Below are 19,682 nucleotides of genomic sequence, written 5' to 3'. Positions count from 1 at the left end.
ACTGCAAAGAGGTGATTTATGAGTTTTACCTACCTCAATCCCTATGTTGCTCGAATTGCTGTCTTTCTCAAAGCCTCATTGTTTAATTTGACTTTGATCCTATCCAATACCTTTCCAGTGCAGTCATTTTTTGGCTTAAGTTTTCCAGTGTTGGATTCTGTTATTTGCAACCAAAGATTCCTAACTGATAAAGAAATTGGAACTAGAGTTGAGTTGTAGACACCATATCCTCTAGGAAATGTGGGATATTCAAAATTATTGAGCTGTGATGGGGCAAAATACAATGAGGTTGTTGTTCATGCTCTAGTCTGGGAAGCCAGCAGTGGTCTGCAGTGGTAAAGACCTATGTCTTACACTACTTCATAGCATCTGACCACTGAGGATGAAGCTCTCAGAGAAGGGATAACACGTGTCACAGTTAATTTTAAGGAAGTGAGGAATGTTCAAGCTGTGTGATAGAGCATTTTGTTTCTAACTGCACAGAATAATATAAAGGGAGAGTCAACAAAGGAAGCCCCAATGCCTTTTTTTTTTCATACAGAATGAACAGACAGTATTTCTATGACTACAGTAAAAGAGTCTTATGACTTGTAGTACAGCTGAGTTCTCCAAATACCAAAGTTGGCAACTGATTGTGCAGGTTGCTGAATTCACGGCCCTGCTGCACTTTGTGAAGTTAGGCATTAATAGGGTGCGGGACTGTGACAAGTGGGATGATCATCTGAGAGATGTGGGAGAAAATCGAAAGCTCTCTAAAACACCAGGTGCAAATAGTTCACACTTTTTCTTACAGGAGAAAGCTCACAATTTCCTGCTTTGCCCCATCCCTCAAGGGTACTTAGCTGGAAGGTGGGGATCAGTTTGGCCTAGAGCATAACAAGTAGACGCAGTAGGTAAAAATCCTGGACCTATACAGAATTGCAGAAACTTCTTAACTGACACCATCAAAAATTTGGGGAAATACCTGTGGAAATGGATTTTTGTGGTGTTTTATCAAGGAAGGGGGAATGTAATTTTGGCTCAGGCTGATCTTCTTGATACGGATTCACTTACCAGGGATTATTTGGCATTCCCTGTGCTAGCTCCAGGAGCTGGCAAGGCTCTAACAAAATGCAAACTTAAAACAAATGCTGGCCCATGCGAAATGGAATTTAAGGGCCCCAAATCCCTTGGCATCATGTAGAGGAAGGGATTCAAATATTTCTGAAGACAGAATGCTGGATTGCATCTGTTTTGTGCCTCATTCCCACAAATACCTCTAACTGTAGCCCTCACACTTTACCCTTGCTTTGAGGAAAGTCAAGAATGCTGGGTGGAGAGGCTGCAATTTGAAATAGTTTGCCTGATTCAGAGGGGAAGAAGAATGCAAAGATGTGGGAGGCCAGGCGTTGGCACTTCGTCCTCCGAAATGAAGTGGGAATGATCATTGTAATATTCAGTAGGCTCTGTATGAGGCAAGAACTCATGGTGTAGTGTTACAGGCTGAAAGAATGAGGGTCGTGATCAACTCAGTATACTACTGGAGGCTATATGAGTAACCAGTAAACTGTTTCTCATAAATGCAGAATGTTGGCAAACTGACAAACTGCATCTGTCACCCAGAAGGAATGCTGAGGGCTGTCACGCCCCAAGCATAGTGTTTCTTATGAATAGGTACATCTGAAGCCTGTTAGTAACAATATGAACCTGTGATCAGTTAAGCAACTGACCAGTCGTTACCTCCTCCTCCCTCCTCTTGTTACCCAATAAATAGGAGGGGCTGTGGAAGCTCAGGGGCTGCCTTTGCTCACTAGAGGCAGGGAGCTCTCTTCTTCTTCCCATGGCCCCTTCCTTTAAAACAGTTTCTTTTATCTTAAGTTTTCATTTTTATGTTCCTCCCTTCATTCAGTCTTGTAATGACGTCTCAGGCAGTAACAGTAGTAACTGTAGTAGTGACTGTCTCAAGTAGTAACCATGGCAGACTGCCACAGTGTAGGGCCCTAAAAAGTTAAAGGCAGCCCACTAAAGTCTTACTTGATTTGTTTAACCAGCAAAACATAAGAAACAAAACAAAGCAAGACAAAAACCAAAAACACTCTCCAGTTCTGGCAAAAATAAAAAAGTCACGACTTGAGCCACTATGATAGTTACAGATCATCACCTAACACTGGGCTTGCGTTTAATGATCTAAAGCCCTTTGATTGAAGGATATGCTGCTCGCCTTTGAGGAAGGACTCTGCTATTCTACATGAGTGTAATGTAACTATTTCTCTTGCCTTCTCCAAAAGGATCTGTGGCAATTTCCCAAGGTAACTGGATAGTGGGGAAAGGGAAATACCACATTCAGGGAACCTTGATGAAGACTTCGAGCTAATATCAGTTTCTTGGGTTCAAGAGTACCACTGTAGGTCCATCTCATGTGAAAAATCGTGTTTTGGCTTTTGTCCATGCCACTGGAGGCCCAGAGGAATTCCAAAACTATTCTGTATCAGCAGTTTCAGAGAGATAATTGGAAAAGATCCCCCTATTGGCTCTCTGACCCATGAAGTGAGGGCCATTGTGATATAAAAGGCCAATAGAATCCAACTGAACAACTGTTTCAAAATAGAAAAGTCAACGATAGTAACATATCTTTAGGGGAGGCTGCAAAAATTAGTGTTTCTACCTTGCAGGCTGATGACTCCAATTAAAACACCATTAATTTCCTCTGTCTGATAGGTGCAAAATTAGATGGGTCTTGGAAAATGACAGTGGATTATTTTAGTCAGGTGATAATTCCATTTTTAACTGTTGTGTTAGATAAATGCTCATGATTACAGTCCCTGGAGTCATGCATCTACTGGTTTCACTCTCTACTCTGAGGAACAGAAACCACTGGAAGCATTTTGCTATTACCTAGAAGGGATAAGAGTTTTCATTTACTGTTCTAACTCAGGCATACCTCTGTTCTCCAGCTCTGTACCAGAAAGACCTTGATTCCCCGAATATCCCTATTCTAAGAGACAGCAAACTAATTTTGCTAAATCAGTTGACTAAATCACATTAACAGGGCCTGGAGAGCACAAAGAAGCAGACACTTCAGCTCTGTAGGTAAGACACACGTTTTGCAAGGTGGGAGATAAATACAGTGCATCTCAGTGAAGTTTCTTAGAGTGTCCAGTACCCTAGACATATGTGTAGTACTTCTGTCACCACAAAAGAAGTACAATGCTATTTGGATTTTGTTGGTTCTACTGCTATCAGATCCTGGCTTGCTACTGGGCTTTGATGGTGAATGAAGGCCTAACTATAGGACATCAGGTAATCTTATGACCCAATGTGACCAACTACGATCGATCATCCATCCAGATAGAAAGTCAAGCATGCCTATAAGGACTCCATCATCAAGTGTATCCATGGGTACATGGGATTTGGCTCACGTAGACCCTAATGATGTAAGTTGATTGCATGAGAAGTTTGCTTTCAATCAAGTTGCCTGTTTTCTGATTAAACCCAATGACCCACTTGCAAATCTATTGCTTCCTATCCCTATGACTCTGAGTTCTGCTTACTTAGAGAGACTGTCACCTGGACTTTCTGAGCTTTTCTTTTCCCTAGGTGTGTATAAAGGGAGTTACAATCTTGATTAGGGTAATCAACCACCCTGTCAAGGGGAAATACGGTTACTGCTACACAAAGTAGGCAGAAAGGAATGCAAGTAACTCCATGGAATTCCTTGGGGAATCTTCACATGCCAGCAGGACTAACAAGTGCTCAGATTCTCTACGAATAAAGGTTTAGGTCACCCCATCAAACAAAGAATCCCAACCAACTAAAGTGCTGGCCAAAGGCAGGGGGCATGACATGGTTCACAGAGAAGGGATGTTATAAATGCCAGCGGCAGCCTTATGACCATTACAGAAATGAGGACATAGCAATGACCTCTTTTCCTCCTTGCTGTGTTTTTCTTTTCCTTTCCTCTAGTATATATAGGGTATGCTGGTGGCAGTTACATTTACTATTTATTCCTTATATTACAGGATACTGAGACAGAATTAGTGGTACCAGTGGAAGAATGAACTTATAGCTGGATTCATGAACAGGATATGCCCCATAGGGTGTCTTTCCTTTGGGGAGATCAATATATTTTGGTTATATATAAGAGAGTTTCCTTATGTTAGAAACATGCATAAATCTGTGTGTATGGGAAAAGGATGGGAGTGTATGGTATGCTATTTTTTCCTATTAATACCTTTTGCCTTTATTTTGGTGACAATACGTGGTCTTTTCTTTGGGTAAGTACCTTTCCTCCAACTGCTGCAAATACGAATACAGTACCTTGCCCTCCATCCCTCCCAAGAGAGAGGCATATGACTCAAGTGAAATCAGACTCTCTCCTGGGATTGGAACTGTGAGCAGGATGATACAGGGAAGAAAGGTGACTGGAGGCAGATCATGTGGGTGGCAGTGTTTTAAACAGAAGGTTCATGAGTCTTGCTACTGAGGTCCCTAGAGCTCCCCTCATTCCTATATTTCCTGAGGTCTCGTCAGTCAGCTATTCCTTTGATCAGGTGAATTTCACAGATACCCTTCTGTAGTGGGCCAAATGGTGGCCCCAAACATATGTCCATATTTTAATCTCTGGAACCTGTAACTGTTACCTTATTTGGGAAAGGGTCTTTTTGCAAATGTGATTAAGTTAGGGATCTTGAGATGAGGTCATCTTGGATTATCCTGGTGGGCCTAAGTGTCATCAAAAGTGTCCTTGTAAGACAAAGGCATTGGAAGATTTGACATACACAGACAGTGAAGTGAGATCAGAGGCAGAGACTTGAGTGATGCAGCCACAGCCAAGGAAAGCCAAGAATGGTGGCAACCACCACAAACTAGAAGAGAAAAGGAGAGGGTTTCCCCCTAGAGCCTCTAGAGGGAGGGTGGCCCTGCTGACATCTTGATTTTGGATTTCTGGCCTCCAGAACTGTCAGAGAGTACGTTTCTACTGTTTTACGCCATCAGGTTTGTCTGAGTTTGTTACAACAGCTGCTGGAAACTAATATATCTTCCAATAAATTCATTTTTTGCTTAATGTCAGTTTCTTTTGCTTATACCCCAAACTCTAATTGTTAACAGTTATTCATCACTTTAATTATTCAATAAATTATCCTTTTTGACCAAGTTTGTTCCAACTGAATTCCTGTCACTTGCAACCTGTTCTGGCTGGCACAACCACAGACAAAGTCTGTGCCAAATCCAGGACTGGAGCCTGAGAATGTGGATTCCAAGTCACTCCACATATTACCCACCCTCTCCAGTCACTCAGGCAGCATGTCAGGGAGCCATCTCCACACAAGCAGAAACACGTCCTGGGGCCCAGCTCTTTATTTGCATAATGGTTTTCATTGATACATGGGAAGGGGAGCGAGTTGTTGCTTTTCTGCCAGGACCACAAACAGCCTCACAGTGGGCTCAGGCCAGATGGTTCTCTCTTGAGCTTTCTCCACACCAGTATCAGGGACCTGTTCGTAGGGTCAGAAAATGTGGAAGCCATCGGGTTTCTTGGTGTGTTCGGCAAGACCATAAGGGTGGTACATGCAGCCCTTCTGATCTGCCCCTAAGCTGGGTTCAGCTGGGCCTTGATGTAAGGAGCAGAGTGTGCAGAAGGGCTGGTATGTGTGTGGTGAGTTCATGAGAAGCCCTTTCCTGCTTAGCTCCATCCTCTGTTCCAATCTGGAGACCCAGAATCCATTCATATGTAGGGGGCCAACTATGTACTAGACCCTGTGTATGACACACACGTGCCATTCTCTCTGCTTGGAGTACTCCCCCCTGGAACCCCATTTGCTTAATTAGCAATTTATCATTTGGATGGCAGGTTAGATTGTCACTTGCTCAGGAAAGCCTTCTCACTTTCTCGGGCCATGGTCCCTGATACATCATACACACCCGTACTTAGTAGAGCTCACTATGATATATTTGTGTGATTATTGCATTAGAGTCTATCTTCCCTACTAGTCAGTAAGCTTCATGAGTATAGGGATATATTTTTCCACCACTGTATCTCTTGAGACTAGTAAGCAGTCCACAAGTCAGAAGCCAGTAAATCAGAGTGGCTGGGCATAACAACAGCGTGTGCGTCTGTCTGTGGGTGGCAGCGGGGGAGACACTATGGGGAACCTGAGAGCGCATGCCTCACGCAAAGGCATTCAAATTCTTAAAATATAATAAAAGTACTGTTGGACTAAGCCAAAACATGACTGCAGGCCACACATGAAGCCCCAGTTTAAGACTCTTCCAACGAGTATTTGTTGAGTAAGCAAGTAAAGAACCTACAAGGAAGATACTGTAAAAATTTCAAGAACCAAGCAGGGACGGGGCAGGCAGAGCTGAACGGACCTCCTTTTCAGTCTTGTTCACACCTTTTTGAGGGCCAGGTCTCTCTCTGGCTATCTTTTTTTCCCCCTCTGTGCTTGGCACCCAGTGGGCTGTAGGAATTATCTATTCAACATTTACCAAACACCTGCTCTGCACCAAGCCCAGAGTTCAACCAGACAGTGTCTTCCATCTTGAGGCTCAGGGTGATGGGACAGAGACAGCCACAGTCAGACAACAATAGCACAGTGCTGGGTGCTGTAGCCACAGTATGTGGAAAGGGCTACTGGACCCCCTCCTCTGAGTTTCTCAGCAAGTGGAGAGAAGATTCGGCAGATGGGTATGAGAGATATGCCCCCAACAAGGATGACGGGGCTGGAGCTGGCCAGAAGGGACAGGACTCTCACACATGGGCCTGGATGGGTACTCTAGGTAGGGCTGGACAAGGTAGGGCTGGACGTTTGTGTGACGGGCAGAAAGGAACTGCCAAGGTCAGGCTGCGGGGGGAGGGTCTGGGAAGCCAGTATTCATATATGTCAGCCCTCTGCCACCAACATTTCAGAGCTGAGCCGGCTTTAAGTTAAGAGACCCCTCTGCGCTACTTGGCTTTCATTGCCCTCTGGGTCATAGATTCTGACCGTTTGACGGAGAGGCTGGAATCTGGACTTGGGGGCAGGGATTGGACCACTTTTCACAGCAGGTCTTGGTGCAGCTAGGTCGCCTAGACCTCAGGCCAGGGCCCCTTCAGAGTTTCTTTCTCTCACATCATCCCTGGGAGGAAGACTGGAAGATTATTGCTTAGCAAATCTTGCATACCAGCTAAAGAGGCAAGTACAATGCTATTGTACTTCCTCCCAGGACTCATCCTCCTTCCCTCCAGGACTCATCTTTGAGAGCTGACTCCTGTTGGATGCTCCTAGAAAGGAACCACAGCTGAGATCCAGAGCTCCTATATCCAAATCTCCTGTCTGGACCTTTCTCTGGCTCTGAAAGGGATTTCTGACCTTGTGGATCAACTCTGGTGATCCATGAATCCCCAAAACCCACATGCAAACTTCATGAGGGCAGAAGAAAGATGGAGTTGACGGAGCATTGCTCCAGGCCCACCGACAAGCCCAGATTCCAAACCTGACTCTGCCACTTCTAATTGTGACATCTGGGAGAGGCATTGCTCATCTGTTAGCCTCGGTTTCCTCATCTGTGAAATGGCGATAATTATCTTTCTCCAACACAGGGCCAAACATGACCTGGCTCATGTACAGGAGGTGCTCAGGAATCATTAGCATCCTTTCAACTTCCTCCCTCTGGCTCATGCCTGCTTCATGAATGGCTTGGAGGAAGGTTTATAAAGCTTTCTGAGTTGCTCGCAGAATCTCACAGAATCTAGGATAGCACTGTCCTGCCCTGGACCTTTGGAGGAAGGAATGGAGGAAGGAATGCAGCTTTTGAATCTCATTTCTCAGGACAGCATGAATGATCTTGAGAGGCTCACTACCATGAAGAACTTTAGCAAGGGAGGAATCTCGGCTGTCTCAGCTGACTGTAGGGGCATGGCAGGGGGTCACGGATCCCTGGTTTTAATACATCTGAGGGTGTGGAGGCTCACTGGGGGCCTGGGTCTCTAGATCTGCAGACCGTCCCTCCTGAGAGGTTTCTCGGGATGTCTCCAGAGATGCCTCCGACACCCCATCAACGCTGCTCAGCAAGTCCTCAAACTCCTGGTGGTTGCTGTTGCGCACGGCTGCCTCCAGAGCCTTCTGGCGCCGGTAGAAGTGGGAGAACTTGTTGAAGATGATGGTGATGGGGAGCGCTACCACCAGGATGCCCCCTAGGATACAGCCTGAGGCTGCCAGCTTGCCAGCCACCGTCACTGGCACCACATCCCCATAGCCCACGGTGGTCATGCTCACTGTGCCCCACCACCAGCAGGCTGGGATGGTGTTAAAGCCCACGTCCTCCTCCTTTTCAGCTGTGTAGGCCACACCAGAGAACACTGACACACCCACGGCCAGGTACAGCAGCAAGATGCCCACCTCACGGTAGCTGTGCTGAAAGAGAATGTAGAAAGCCAAGTCAGAGTGGATGGGCTTAGAGTCCTGGTATTAGGCATATAGGGAAAGTGAGGCCCAGAGAGTATAAGGGACAGGTTCAAAGTCAGAGCAAGATAGAGCTGGTGCTAAGACCCAGGTCCCCTGACTTTAAGATCTTTGAACTACAGCTGGCAGCAAAACTCCCTGGTATTGAGCACAGGCCTAATTTCTATTGTCCAAGGTATCTGCTAGGCTACAGCTGTTTTTTCTAACTCTGGGTTACTGGTGGCACCACAGCCAGGGAATGAAGAGCTTGTGACTTTTACACTGTTGCGGAACCAAGACAACCATAGTTTATATTCTACAATGCAAAGAGTTGGTTTCATGTACTTTTGGCTGATCTGAAAAGTATAAAAATGTCTTTTGCTCCTCCAGGAAGCTGAGAGGACATAAGTCCCCTGGACCACCTACAGAATTCACTTTCCTATGGCCGTGTATGTTTGCTTTGTCCCTGAGGCCAAGCTCTAGGGCAGTGATTTCAAACAGGGTGGTTTTGCCCCCCTCCCCTCTACCCCTGCAAGGGACATTTGGGAATGTCTAGAGACATTTTTGGTTGTTGCAACTGGGACAGGTGTGCTACTGTCCTCTAGTGGGTAAAGGCTAGGGATGCTGCTAAACATCCGAAAATGTACAGGGCAGCTCCCAAATCAAAGAATTACCTGATCCCAAATGTCAGTAATGCAAGGCTGAGAACCCCTAGTCTAGAGCAGACTCTCTCCAACTTTAATGCGTGGAAGAATCATGCAGGGGTCTTGGCAGAACCCAATTGTGTAGTCTTGGGTAGAGCCAGAGAATCTACATGTCTAGGAAGCTTCCAAATGATGAGAAAGCTGCTGGTGGGCAGGGGCCTCACTTTGAGTAGCAAGGCTCTCATCTGGAGTATTTTACACCTGCATCTTAGACCCTGGCAGCCCTGATCAGTAATACTCTTCTCCCCTACTGAAGACAAAGCTAGTAGTGTCGGGCCCTGGCTCTCTGCATGGAGGAGATAGGGCAGCGTTCTGGGGCACAGGGATCTTCCCTGGGGAGATGCTGAGCTCAGGGGGTCTGGCGAATGTAATTCCTTATACCTGCCCAGTGCCCTAGGATTCTGCCTAGGTCATCTGCCAGCACCCAGTATCCTGAGGGCATACAAGAGGCTTTACTAAGCCTTGGGTGGAAGGGATCTTTCTTTCATTGTCTGGGGATTATCAGCAGGGTTGCGTGGAGCTTTAGGAAAAAGAACATGAGGTGCTGGAGCCAGACACAGCTGGGTTCTTCTCTGGGCTCTACTGCTTATTGAGGAACCTCCAACAAGCACTGTCACCTCTTGGAGCTTCAGTTTCCACATCTGCAAAGCAGTGACAATAACACTTACCTCTGTTTAAACCTCTCAGGAACTCTCCTATACCCTCGGGACCAAGCCCAAAATCATGTGCCAAGACTTCACGGCCCTTCGGTATCCTGCCCAGCTTACCTCTTCAATCTCACCTCTGGGAATCTCCTTCCCTCCATGTCCTCCTCCCAGCATTCATCCTGTTCTCTCTCCAGGCCTCGGCACACGCCGTTCGCCTTGCCTCCCTCTTCAAACCAGGCTGATTTCACCCCCTTGAGCGCAAGTTTGCCAGGGCAGTGATTCACCCACAATGCAGCACCTGGCACCAGGAGGATGCTCAGTAAACTGCAACCAGGCTTTAAAGAGCCAACCCTCCAACCTCAGCTTCTTCATCTACGGGAAGAGAATAAATAATAGCATCTTCCTGAGGAAGTTCTCCTAAGGACTAAATTGATAATGGATGTGAAATTGGCACAGATTGAGTGCTCAGTAAGTGTTAGCTCCTGGGGCTATTCCTAGACTTTACCTATTAAGAGTGACCTATGATTATCAGAGCCCCGATAGTGCCAGAAGAAAGGCTCTAGCAGAAAGTCAGCATCCTGCTTGGCACATCTTTATGATACATATAATTTGATGTTTGATAGATATATCAAAAGTGATCTTTGTCTTTTTTCTTTGTTTTGAAAAAGAAAGACAAGCAAAGTTATGCCCCAGTTTTCTCCCTAGGAAAAAGGTAAACCCTTCTTTACAGAGCTATTGGGATAATCAGACTGCATGTGAAACATACACCTGGTGTCCAGCCCTGTGCCTGGCACAAAGGACGGGGTCTTAGTTCAACGTGAGCCTGGACTTGGGAGGCTTGTAAGTTTACCTGCTAACCTGCCAGATGGCTACACCCGCCTATCCCCGCTCCAACCTGGCCTCAAAGGCGGTACCTTGAGTGTGGCTCCCAGCGAGCGCAGCCCGGTGGAGTGGCGCGCCAACTTGAGTACGCGGAAGATGCGCATGAGGCGGAACACCTGCACCACCTTGCCCAGGTGGCCGAGCTCCTTGCCGCCCGTGCCGCCCTGGTCGCCCAGTGCCACACCAGCCAGCAGCGTGAGATAGAAGGGCAGCACAGACACAATGTCGATGAGGTTGAGCGGGTGGCAGAAGAAGTTGCGCGTACTGGGCGCCAGCAGGAGGCGCGATGACACCTCAAAGCTGAACCAGGCGATGCAGAAGTACTCGAGGCGTCGCAGCACTGGGTCGTCGCGCACGCCTTCCGGGCTGCGGCCCGCGGCCACCGCAGCCACGGCGGCCGCCGCCTCGCGGGCCTGGTACTCGGGCAGGCTGTGGATGCACATGGCGGCGATGGAGGCGAGCACCACGCTGATGGAGACGCAGCTGAAGAGCTTGCTCGGCAGCGAGTAGCCCGGGTTCTCCATGGTCAGCCAGAGGCGGCGGCGCAGGCGGCCACAGCGCGCCGCGCCATAGCGCGCCAGCTCTCGCTGCACGTCGGAGATCTCGTCGGGGCATGGGTCCACGCTGCTTGGCGTGTCGCTGTCCTCGTCCCAGGCGCACGGCTGGGTCAGCCGCCTCTCCAGGTAGCGCGCGCGGCAGCACGCGGCCAGCGCGTTCTCGCCGAGGCCCCAGTAGTCGGCCTCCTGGCCAAAGGCGAAGACGCACAGCTCGTCGAGCACGTGCAAGTGGCCGGTGCGGTAGAAGTGCAGCAGGCCCAGGAAGAAGCCCGGGTGCCGGTCGAAGTAGAATTCGCGCGCCGCCGCGTCGTAGTCGTCGCACAGGCGCCGCGCCTGCTCCTCCGACGCCGCGGCCTGCAGGCGGCCCAGCCGCGTGCCCGGGAAGCGCGCCAGGGCTCGCGCGCTCAGCAGCCGCCGCACGCCACCCACGTTCACGCGCAGCGCTTCGTCGCTTTGCCGCCAGCGGATCCCGGTGTCAGGGCTCGGGCACTCGCTCACCAAGGCTTCAGTGCCCCTCCCTGCGGACACCAGAAGGGCGCGCTGAGGAGTTCCTGGGCTTCCCTTCCAGGAAGACCAGGTTAAAATCCCCTCCTCCATCCAACCAGCCAAGGGGTGTTGGAGACTCTGTGTGAAGCATCTGGTATGCAGGAGGCGCTCAGTAGGTGGCAGGTGCCCTCTGGACTCAGAGTCAGGCCTGGCTTTGACTATCCTTCATCCCCATCATTTGACTTTGGTCAAATCACTGACCCACCCCACCCCCATTTCATTTTTCTCCTTTGGAAAATAAATGCTTAGATCTACCTGGAAGGATAGGAAAGCAATGGAATCGCAGGATGTCCTGGCACCTAGTGGGTGCTCAATAGGATGTCTTCTTTTCCAGGACAAACTTGGATATATTTACAGCAAAGTTCTACTGTGGGATCTGGGGCCCTCCAGCCCTCTGAACCTGTTTCTTCTGCAAAATGAGGATAGTAACACTTACCTCCTAGGGGTGTTGGGAGCACCACTTTAGACCGGAGGCTCTCATAGTGTGTTCCCCGGACCAGCAGCATCAGCATTACCTGGGAATTCGTCAAAGATGCAAATTCTCAGCCTGTCATCGATTTACTGAATCGGGAACTCTAAGGCTGGGATCTAGCAGTCTGTGTTCTAACAAGATTGGAAAGTGATTCAGATACATGGTCAAGTTTGAGATCTCCTGCTTTAGCTTATGTAAAACATCTGTAGAGTCAGCCAGACATGACCTTGAACCTTGGCTCTCTGTGTCACCTTAGGCAAGTCACATCACCTCTCTGAGCCTCTGTGAAAGGGAGATAAAAATACTCACCTCAAAGTGTGGTTATGAAGATAAAATGACCTAATGTCTTTCTTGGGCTTGGCTAACAGAAGGAATTTAATAAATTATTCACTGGTGTCACTATCTTCTGGAGTCAGGCAAACCTGGGTTTATCTCCACCCCTGATGCACCTGGGGACTTGAGGAAGCTATTTATCCTCCAGGTCTCAATTTACTGCACATCGTAGACAATAGCACCTACCTCCGGGGATGACTGGAGGATGAAGGTAGATTATAGAAAGTGCTTAGCCTTAGTGGATACTCAGGGAGGATTTAGGTTCTTCTACCACCCCCTGACTCCTGGCTCTGCTGGAACTGGAGGCTAGTGACACCTCCTCACCACTGGCAATCTCATTTGCATTGTGGTTTCAGTAATGCCTAGACTAGGGATTAAGTGTGTGTAAAGCACCTGGGCTTGGCGTTAAATGAATTTGGGGTTCCACCCTTAGCTCTTACTATTAGCTCTGTGACCTCAGGCCAGTCTCCTTCCCATTCTGGGCTTTAGCTTTTTTACCTCTAGAATGGGGGTAATGTTGCTTTGGATGAATCATTATTGTGGTATCTGTTCAAAGCCCTGGGTAAACAGTAGATGCTCAATAAATGTTAATCCCGTGTACTACCCTCTGGTCGGACCTGAGTCTGCCACTTACTAGCTGCTGACCTTGAGTGCATTCGTTGCCCTCTCTCTGGGCTTGTTTCCCTATCTGTGGAACCGAGTAGCATCATACTTTCCAGGAGAGGCTCAGAGGATTACATGATGCAAGATGTTGATTGCCAGCATGGTCCCTGGCACATAATCAATGCACAATAAACATGTGTGATGTAGCTCCACTCCCACCTCCACTTGGATCTCCACCTGCATTTGGCATCAAAAAATGAAATTTCTAATCCAGTTCCATCACCCATTAGAAGCATAATATTGGACAAATCCCTTTGTCCATCTGGAACTCACTTTCCTGCTCTGTGAAATGGGATAATTAATTCAACAAACATTTTCTGACAAGAACCTGAAGATCAGTAAGAAAGATTAAGTGACTTGTTCAAAATCACCCTGCTAGTCCATGGCACAGCTAAGGTTGGACACCAGGTTTTTTTCATTTCATTCTCTCTCCACACACTTATTTTGAGCACCTCCTATCTGCTAGTCACTTCTCTGGGCTCCATGCACACCTCACTTGGTTTAATCTCTACACCAACCCTGCCAGGGAGGTTTTCTAATCCCATTTTACAGATGAGTAAACTGGACCAGCCAGGGTCTCCAAAGCGCGGCCACCCCACACTGCTTCCTCCTTGCGGGGTGGGAGGTCTCTTAGAGGGGGTAAGAGCACCAGGAACCCCAGGCAGCCCCGCCTCCCACTCTGGCTGCCCCGGACCATCCCGGAGCCACGTCCCTCCCCAGAGGAGGCCCCTTACCTGTCGTGGCACCTCCCGGGCGCCTCCTGTGTCTGTCCCAAAGTCACCGAGGCTGGGGGCCGCTGGCTATACTCGGTCTCGCTGCTGTCCCGCCGGCCCCGCAGAGCCTCCTACTGCAGGCGGCCCCGCTGCCCTCTCCTTCCTTCTTCCTTGCCTAGTCCCCCGCGGCTGAAGGCCGCATCGATCGCTGCCGGAGGAGGGAGTGAGGCCGCTGGCGGCTGGAGGCGGCGGTTTCTATTCCTGACTCGGTTGGGGGGTGGTGGTGTCAGGAGACTGGGCCTACCTGCAGGGGCATCCTCCGGAGTTACGGAGCCGGGAAGGAGGGGTCATTTAGGGCATGAGGATTCCCCCTAGAGAGGGATTTCAGCAGAAGCTTCTCTGGCAAAGGAACAACAGTAATCATGATTTGCTTAATTGAGTGTTTAGTATGTGCCAGGGTACTTCAGCTGCTGTAAGTGATTGATCTCAGCTATTCCTGGCACACTCTTGACAGGGCCAGGATCTTATGTCTCCCATTTTAGGGGTGAGCTCCAGTCACTTCCTCACACCGTGGGCAACTGAGTTAGGGAGCTGTAGAAGGTGGCCTCATCTCCCTTGGAGTCCCAGGTTCTTCTTAGGTGAGCTGTGGAACTTGAAACAATCATTTTACCCCTGAGGCGCAGTGTCCTTACCTGCCCACGGGCTCCTGATTCCAACCTGCCAAGTGGGTTGTGAGGGCAAAGAACATGTGCCAAAGAGCTTTGTAGAGGTTGTGAAGTCCCCACACGTGTACCTATTGTGTGGCTGCTGTGTGCCTGGTTGGGGAGAGGTTACTGGAGACTAGGGCCTGGATATGAGCCTTTGCAAATATTGTTATTAACAATAATGATAATTACCAACATTTATTGAGTACTTACCTTGGGTCAAGCGTATTCCTCAATCTCACTCAAACTGCAAATTTATCTGTTCAGTAAGTGCTACTATTATTCCTATCTCACAGATAAGAACTGCTTTGAGAGGTGTGGTGACTTGCCGGAGGTCCCATGGCTGACTTCTGAGTCCTCTAGGCCAGCACTGTCCAACACCTTTAATGTGAGCCACATATATTATTTTATTTTTTATTTTTTGAGATACAGTCTCACTCTGTTGCCCAGGCTGGAGTGCAGTGGCACTATCTTGGCTCACTGCGTCCTCCGCCTCCCGGGTTCAAGCGATTCTTCTGCCTCAGCCTCCTGAGTAGCTGGGACTACAGGCATGCACCACCACGCCAGGCTAATTTTTGTATTTTTAGTAGAGAGGGCATATTGCCATGTTGGCCAGACAGGTCTTGAACTCCTGGCCTCAAATGATCCACCTGCCTCGGCCTCCCAAAATGCTGGGATTACAGGCATGAGCCACTGCACCCGACCCACATATATCCTTTTAAATTTCTGATTGCAACATTTTAAAGAGTAAAAAACAGGTGAAATTACAGTTACCCCTTGAACAGTGGGGCTTAGGGAAACCACTCCTCCATGCCTAGAAAATTAGAATATAACTTTTGACTCCCCTGAAACTTAACGAGTAATACCCTACTGTTCGCCAGAAACCTTACCTATAACAAAAACAGCCGATTAACACATAAATAGTATCTACATATATCTTAGGTATTCACGACATAGCTAACTTTTTCTTCAGGCTTTTGATAATTCTAGGCTACATGGTTCATCTGTAAGTTTTTTCAAATTGTCACAAATCTCCAAAAATTTTGCAACGTATTTGTTGGAAAAAAATCTGCAAATAAGTGGACAGTAGCAGTTCAAACCTGTGTTGTTTCAGGATCAACTGTATTTTTAGTAATATCTTTTATTAAATCTAAAATATTATGATTTCAACATTGGAATCAGTAAAGAAATTATTGAGATATTTTACATTTTCTTTTTTTTTGTACTAAGTCTCTAAAATCCAGTGTACTGATTTTTCTTATTGTTACACAACAAATTACCATAATTTAGTAGCTTAAAACAATACAAATTTATGATCTCATGGTTCCTATAAGTCAGAAGTCTGGGCATGGCCTCACTGGACCCTCGGGGTCTCACCAGGTTGAAGCCAAGGTGTTGGCCAGGGTTGAGGTTCTCATGTGAGCTTCAGAGTTTTCTTCCAAGCTCACAGATTGTTGGCAGAATTCATTTCCTTGTGGTTATAGGACTGAGGTCTCTCTTTTCCTGCTAGCTGTCCACTGGTGATCAATCTCAGATTCTAGAAGCTGCCTACAGTTCCTGCCCCATAGGCAGTTCATAGCATGAATGCTTGCTTTCTTTTAGGCACATGAGAGTGCTGAATTCCTCTCCTGTAACCAGTCAGAGAAATATCTCTGACTTTAAAACTCTCACCTGATTAGGCCAGGCTCACCCAGGGCAATCTCCCTCCTGCCATATAACACACATTCATGGGCTCCACCTACACTTAAACAGGAGGAGATTATACAGGGATGAGGATCATTGAGGAGGGGTCATCTGAATTCTGCCTTCCATATATAAATCCAGTGTACTCATTTATTTTATTTTATTTTTTAGTTTTTGAGAGAGATTTTTTGAGATTCACCTATAGCAAATCTCAGTTTGGACTAGTCACATTTTCTGTGCCCAGGAGCCACACATGGCTCGTGGCTGCCATATTAGACAGCACAGCTCTAGGCTGGGCCACTTCAGTTTTTCCCTCGAAAGAAGAAGTTAGAGGAAGAAGCTGCTTAGTGAGCATCTTGCCCAATTCCCTCATTTGACCAACAGGGAAACTGAGGCAGATTTGCCAAGAAGCAGGTCTTCTATTTCCTGGCGTAAGAGTTTGTCTGCAGCCTTCGCTGCCCCTTAGGACTCAGGAGTTTTCCCTGGAGCTGCAGAGACAAGTTTCCAAAACTGAGAAAAGACAGACCTATTTCCCAAGGGCAGAAGAGAATGAAACCAGGATCTGGTTTCATCCCCAGATTACACAGTGAGAGGTAAATGAAGTTTTGGTGGAATTTGTGAGCCACAAGAGTGGGAAGGTGGGCATTATGGGTGGGAAGGATGGGGTATCCCTGTCCTTCGTGTATCATGGATGGGCTGTCCCCCAAATTCTCCCCCAGTCCCTGGCCAGTTTTAGCCATTTGAATCCGTGCAGTTTTACCTTCAGAGTAAGCTTGATGTTGCAGAAAATACGTAAGTGTTTGGAATTAAGTAGACCTGGATGTGACGGGCACCTTCTAAGATGTCTCCCAGTGATGTCGGCCTCCTGGGGTTCATGCCCTTGTGCAATCCCCTCCCCTTGTGTGTGGACAGGTCTTACTGATTTGCTTCTAATGAACAGAATATAGCAAAAGTGATGGGATGTCACTTCTCTGATTAGGTTACTTAAGGTTGTGACTTCCAGCTGGCTTTGATGAAGCAAGTCGCCAGGCGGGAAAGGTAAGGAAATGAGGGTGACTTCCAGCCAACGACCAGCCAGGAGCTGTGGTATTCAGTCCATTAAGTCCTCAAGGAACTGACATTCTGCCAACAACCCTGTGAATTTGAAAGTGGCTCTTTCTCTAATTGAGGCTCAGATGAGACTCCCACCATGGCCGACCCCTCGAGTGCAGTCTCGTGAAGCAGAGAAACTGAAACAAAAGACCCAGTTAAGCTGTACCCGGGTTCGTGACCCATAGCAACTGTGAGATAATAAATGTGTGTTGCTTTAAGCTGCTGCATTTGTGAAACCTTGTTACACAGCAATAGATAATGAATACACTGGGTTTGAATCCTGCCTTTGCCACTAAACTGCTGTGTGACCTTGGGCCAAGCACTTCTCTTGGATCCTTATCTTCTTCATCGATAAAATGGGAACAACACCCACCTTTCAGGATTGAGATGAGGATCAGCACATGCTGTTCCCTCTCCACGAACAACTCTTCCTGCCCTTTCTTTACCCTGCATATCAGTTAAAATTTAATTTCGCTGCAGGAACAGAAACAGAATTACAGTGACTTCACTAGAAAAGAGTTTACTTTTTTTTTTTTTTTTTTTTGGCAGGCCAGGGTAGGTGCAGCTGCTCATGAATAGCCCTGAAGACCCAGGCTCCTTGTCACTTACTCCTCCACCATTCTTATGTGACTCATTCGTGCCCACAGCTCCTCTGGGATCCTTTACCACTTTTGTGCACAGAGACTCCTGGTATGTTTTTCCTCCTGACAGCTGGTATCTTGGGCTTTCCTGAGGCTGCCAGAGCCTGCTATGGCTCCACTCAGGGAGAACCTGAAGTACCTGAGAATGTATGTGCTCCATGTATGCTTGTTTCTAGAACTGCCCTGTGGGACTTCACTGGATTTCACATCATCGCTGGCTTCTCTTCATGGTGAACTTCTGTACTCCTATAGCCATTTTTCCTGAAAACATTTCCGAAGCGTCACTGTCATATGATTCTTCATCTCAAGATTTATTTTGGGGGAACCCAACTAAGACAATCCTCAAGGACACCAGATGGCTGTTCTGGTGGCAGCAGCCATGTTCCAGGAAGGACACAGGGTAAATGGATGACAGACAAAAGGCCAAGTCCATCTCCTTAGTTAGGAAAACTATAGCTTGCCAGGAAGCCCCTCCTAATAGATTTCCCTTGCTTCTGATTGGCCAGTCTTGGGTCACACGATCATTGTTTGGTGCAAGAGAGCCTGGAGAGGAAACATATTTTTGAAATTTTAATTTACCTTTAAAATTGAAATATACTGTTCCCGTGGTAAAGTGCACAAATGTTAAGTTACAGCTGAATGTTTTTTTTTGTTTTTTTTTTTTTTTTTTTTTTTTTTTACAAATGTATGTATCCATTGTGACTACCACCCGGGTCAAAATATGGAATGTCGCCGGCACTCCAAGAGCCTGGGGGTGGGGCGGGGCAAGTATTTCTAACTGGGGACATTGCTATTGGTAAGGAAGAAGGGGAGAATGGATAATTAGAAGTGTTCTACCTGGCTAGCTCCTGCTAAAACTCAAGGTCTTGACCTGGATATCATCTTCAGGAAGACTTGCCTGGTTTCTAGGCTGAGTTAGATCTCTCCCGGCCTCCCAGGCCTCTCCAGTTTGGTATATGTCATGCAACTCTCTAGCTAGGGCTTTGTCTCATCCATTAGTGCATGAGTTCTGCAAAGCACAGCCTAGAGCCTATATTAAGTGTTCAGCAAACATTTATTGAATGAGTGAGGGAGGAAAGCAAGGTTAGAGTCTGTAAAAGGAACCAGCCTCCTCGGAGACTTTTCAGAAAGCCAGTGGAGACAGGCAGTAGAGATAGAGCTGATTGGGTTGGAGCTGAACTTGGAGCTGGCACTGCATAGACCAACTCACAGAACTGCTGGAACAGGGAGTGAGTTAGCCAGGAAGCTGAGCAGGGAATCTAGAATGGGCTGTATAGATGCTGCTACCTAAAGACAGAGAAGCCATAGTCTGTGACCTGTCACCTCCTGCCATTCCAAGGACCTAGCTCAGAACTCAGAGCTCCAGGATAGTCACAGGGCTCTTGGCAGCCAAGTCTTAACTGGCTTACCTGGGAGCTTCCTGCTGTGACCCCCTAATTTTCCTCCTGATGCCTTTGAGGAAAGAAACCTAGGGCAATACGCTGTGTATCAACAGGTTTGGGCTCCAGTTGTCTAGAATTAAGTCTGGTCACTTAACTTTTTTGTGTCTTTGTGATCTTCATTTTTCAGATATGGACACTGAATCTTCAGGTAGGAGGAGTCTTAAGTGGGAGGAATCTTCAAAGACCGATTATAATTAATTA

At 47.5% G+C, this 19,682-nt stretch overlaps 2 protein-coding genes across 2 annotated transcripts in view; one reads left to right on the top strand and one right to left on the bottom strand.

Moving 5' to 3' along the window:
- Positions 1-19,682, top strand: part of SYS1 (SYS1 golgi trafficking protein) — a 398,294-nt gene that overhangs the window by 121,246 nt on the left and 257,366 nt on the right. The window lies entirely within an intron of this gene.
- On the bottom strand, positions 4,223-14,458 carry KCNS1 (potassium voltage-gated channel modifier subfamily S member 1). The gene is made up of 4 exons (XM_050806500.1): positions 13,941-14,458; positions 12,175-12,253; positions 10,668-11,710; positions 4,223-8,375 (listed from the first exon to the last, which is right to left on the bottom strand). Exons 2-4 carry the CDS (start codon positions 12,248-12,250, stop codon positions 7,905-7,907), a joined length of 1,590 nt encoding a protein of 529 aa, XP_050662457.1. The 5' UTR covers positions 12,251-12,253; positions 13,941-14,458; the 3' UTR covers positions 4,223-7,904.

Source organism: Macaca thibetana, chromosome 10, assembly GCF_024542745.1.
Source record: "Macaca thibetana thibetana isolate TM-01 chromosome 10, ASM2454274v1, whole genome shotgun sequence".
Lineage (NCBI taxonomy): Eukaryota > Metazoa > Chordata > Mammalia > Primates > Cercopithecidae > Macaca > Macaca thibetana.
The sequence above is the reverse complement of the archived record's forward strand: the minus strand, read 5'-3'. Positions and strand labels throughout refer to the sequence as shown.

Coding starts and splice junctions, on each gene's coding strand:
- KCNS1 (XM_050806500.1), bottom strand. CDS start 12,250: ATGCTGATGCTGCTGGTCCGGGGAACACACTATGAGAGCCTCCGGTCT. Junction 11,711..12,174: donor GCTCCCAACACCCCTAGGAG/GTAAGTGTTACT, acceptor TGGTGTCCGCAG/GGAGGGGCACTGAAGCCTTG. Junction 8,376..10,667: donor CGCTGGGAGCCACACTCAAG/GTACCGCCTTTG, acceptor ATTCTCTTTCAG/CACAGCTACCGTGAGGTGGG.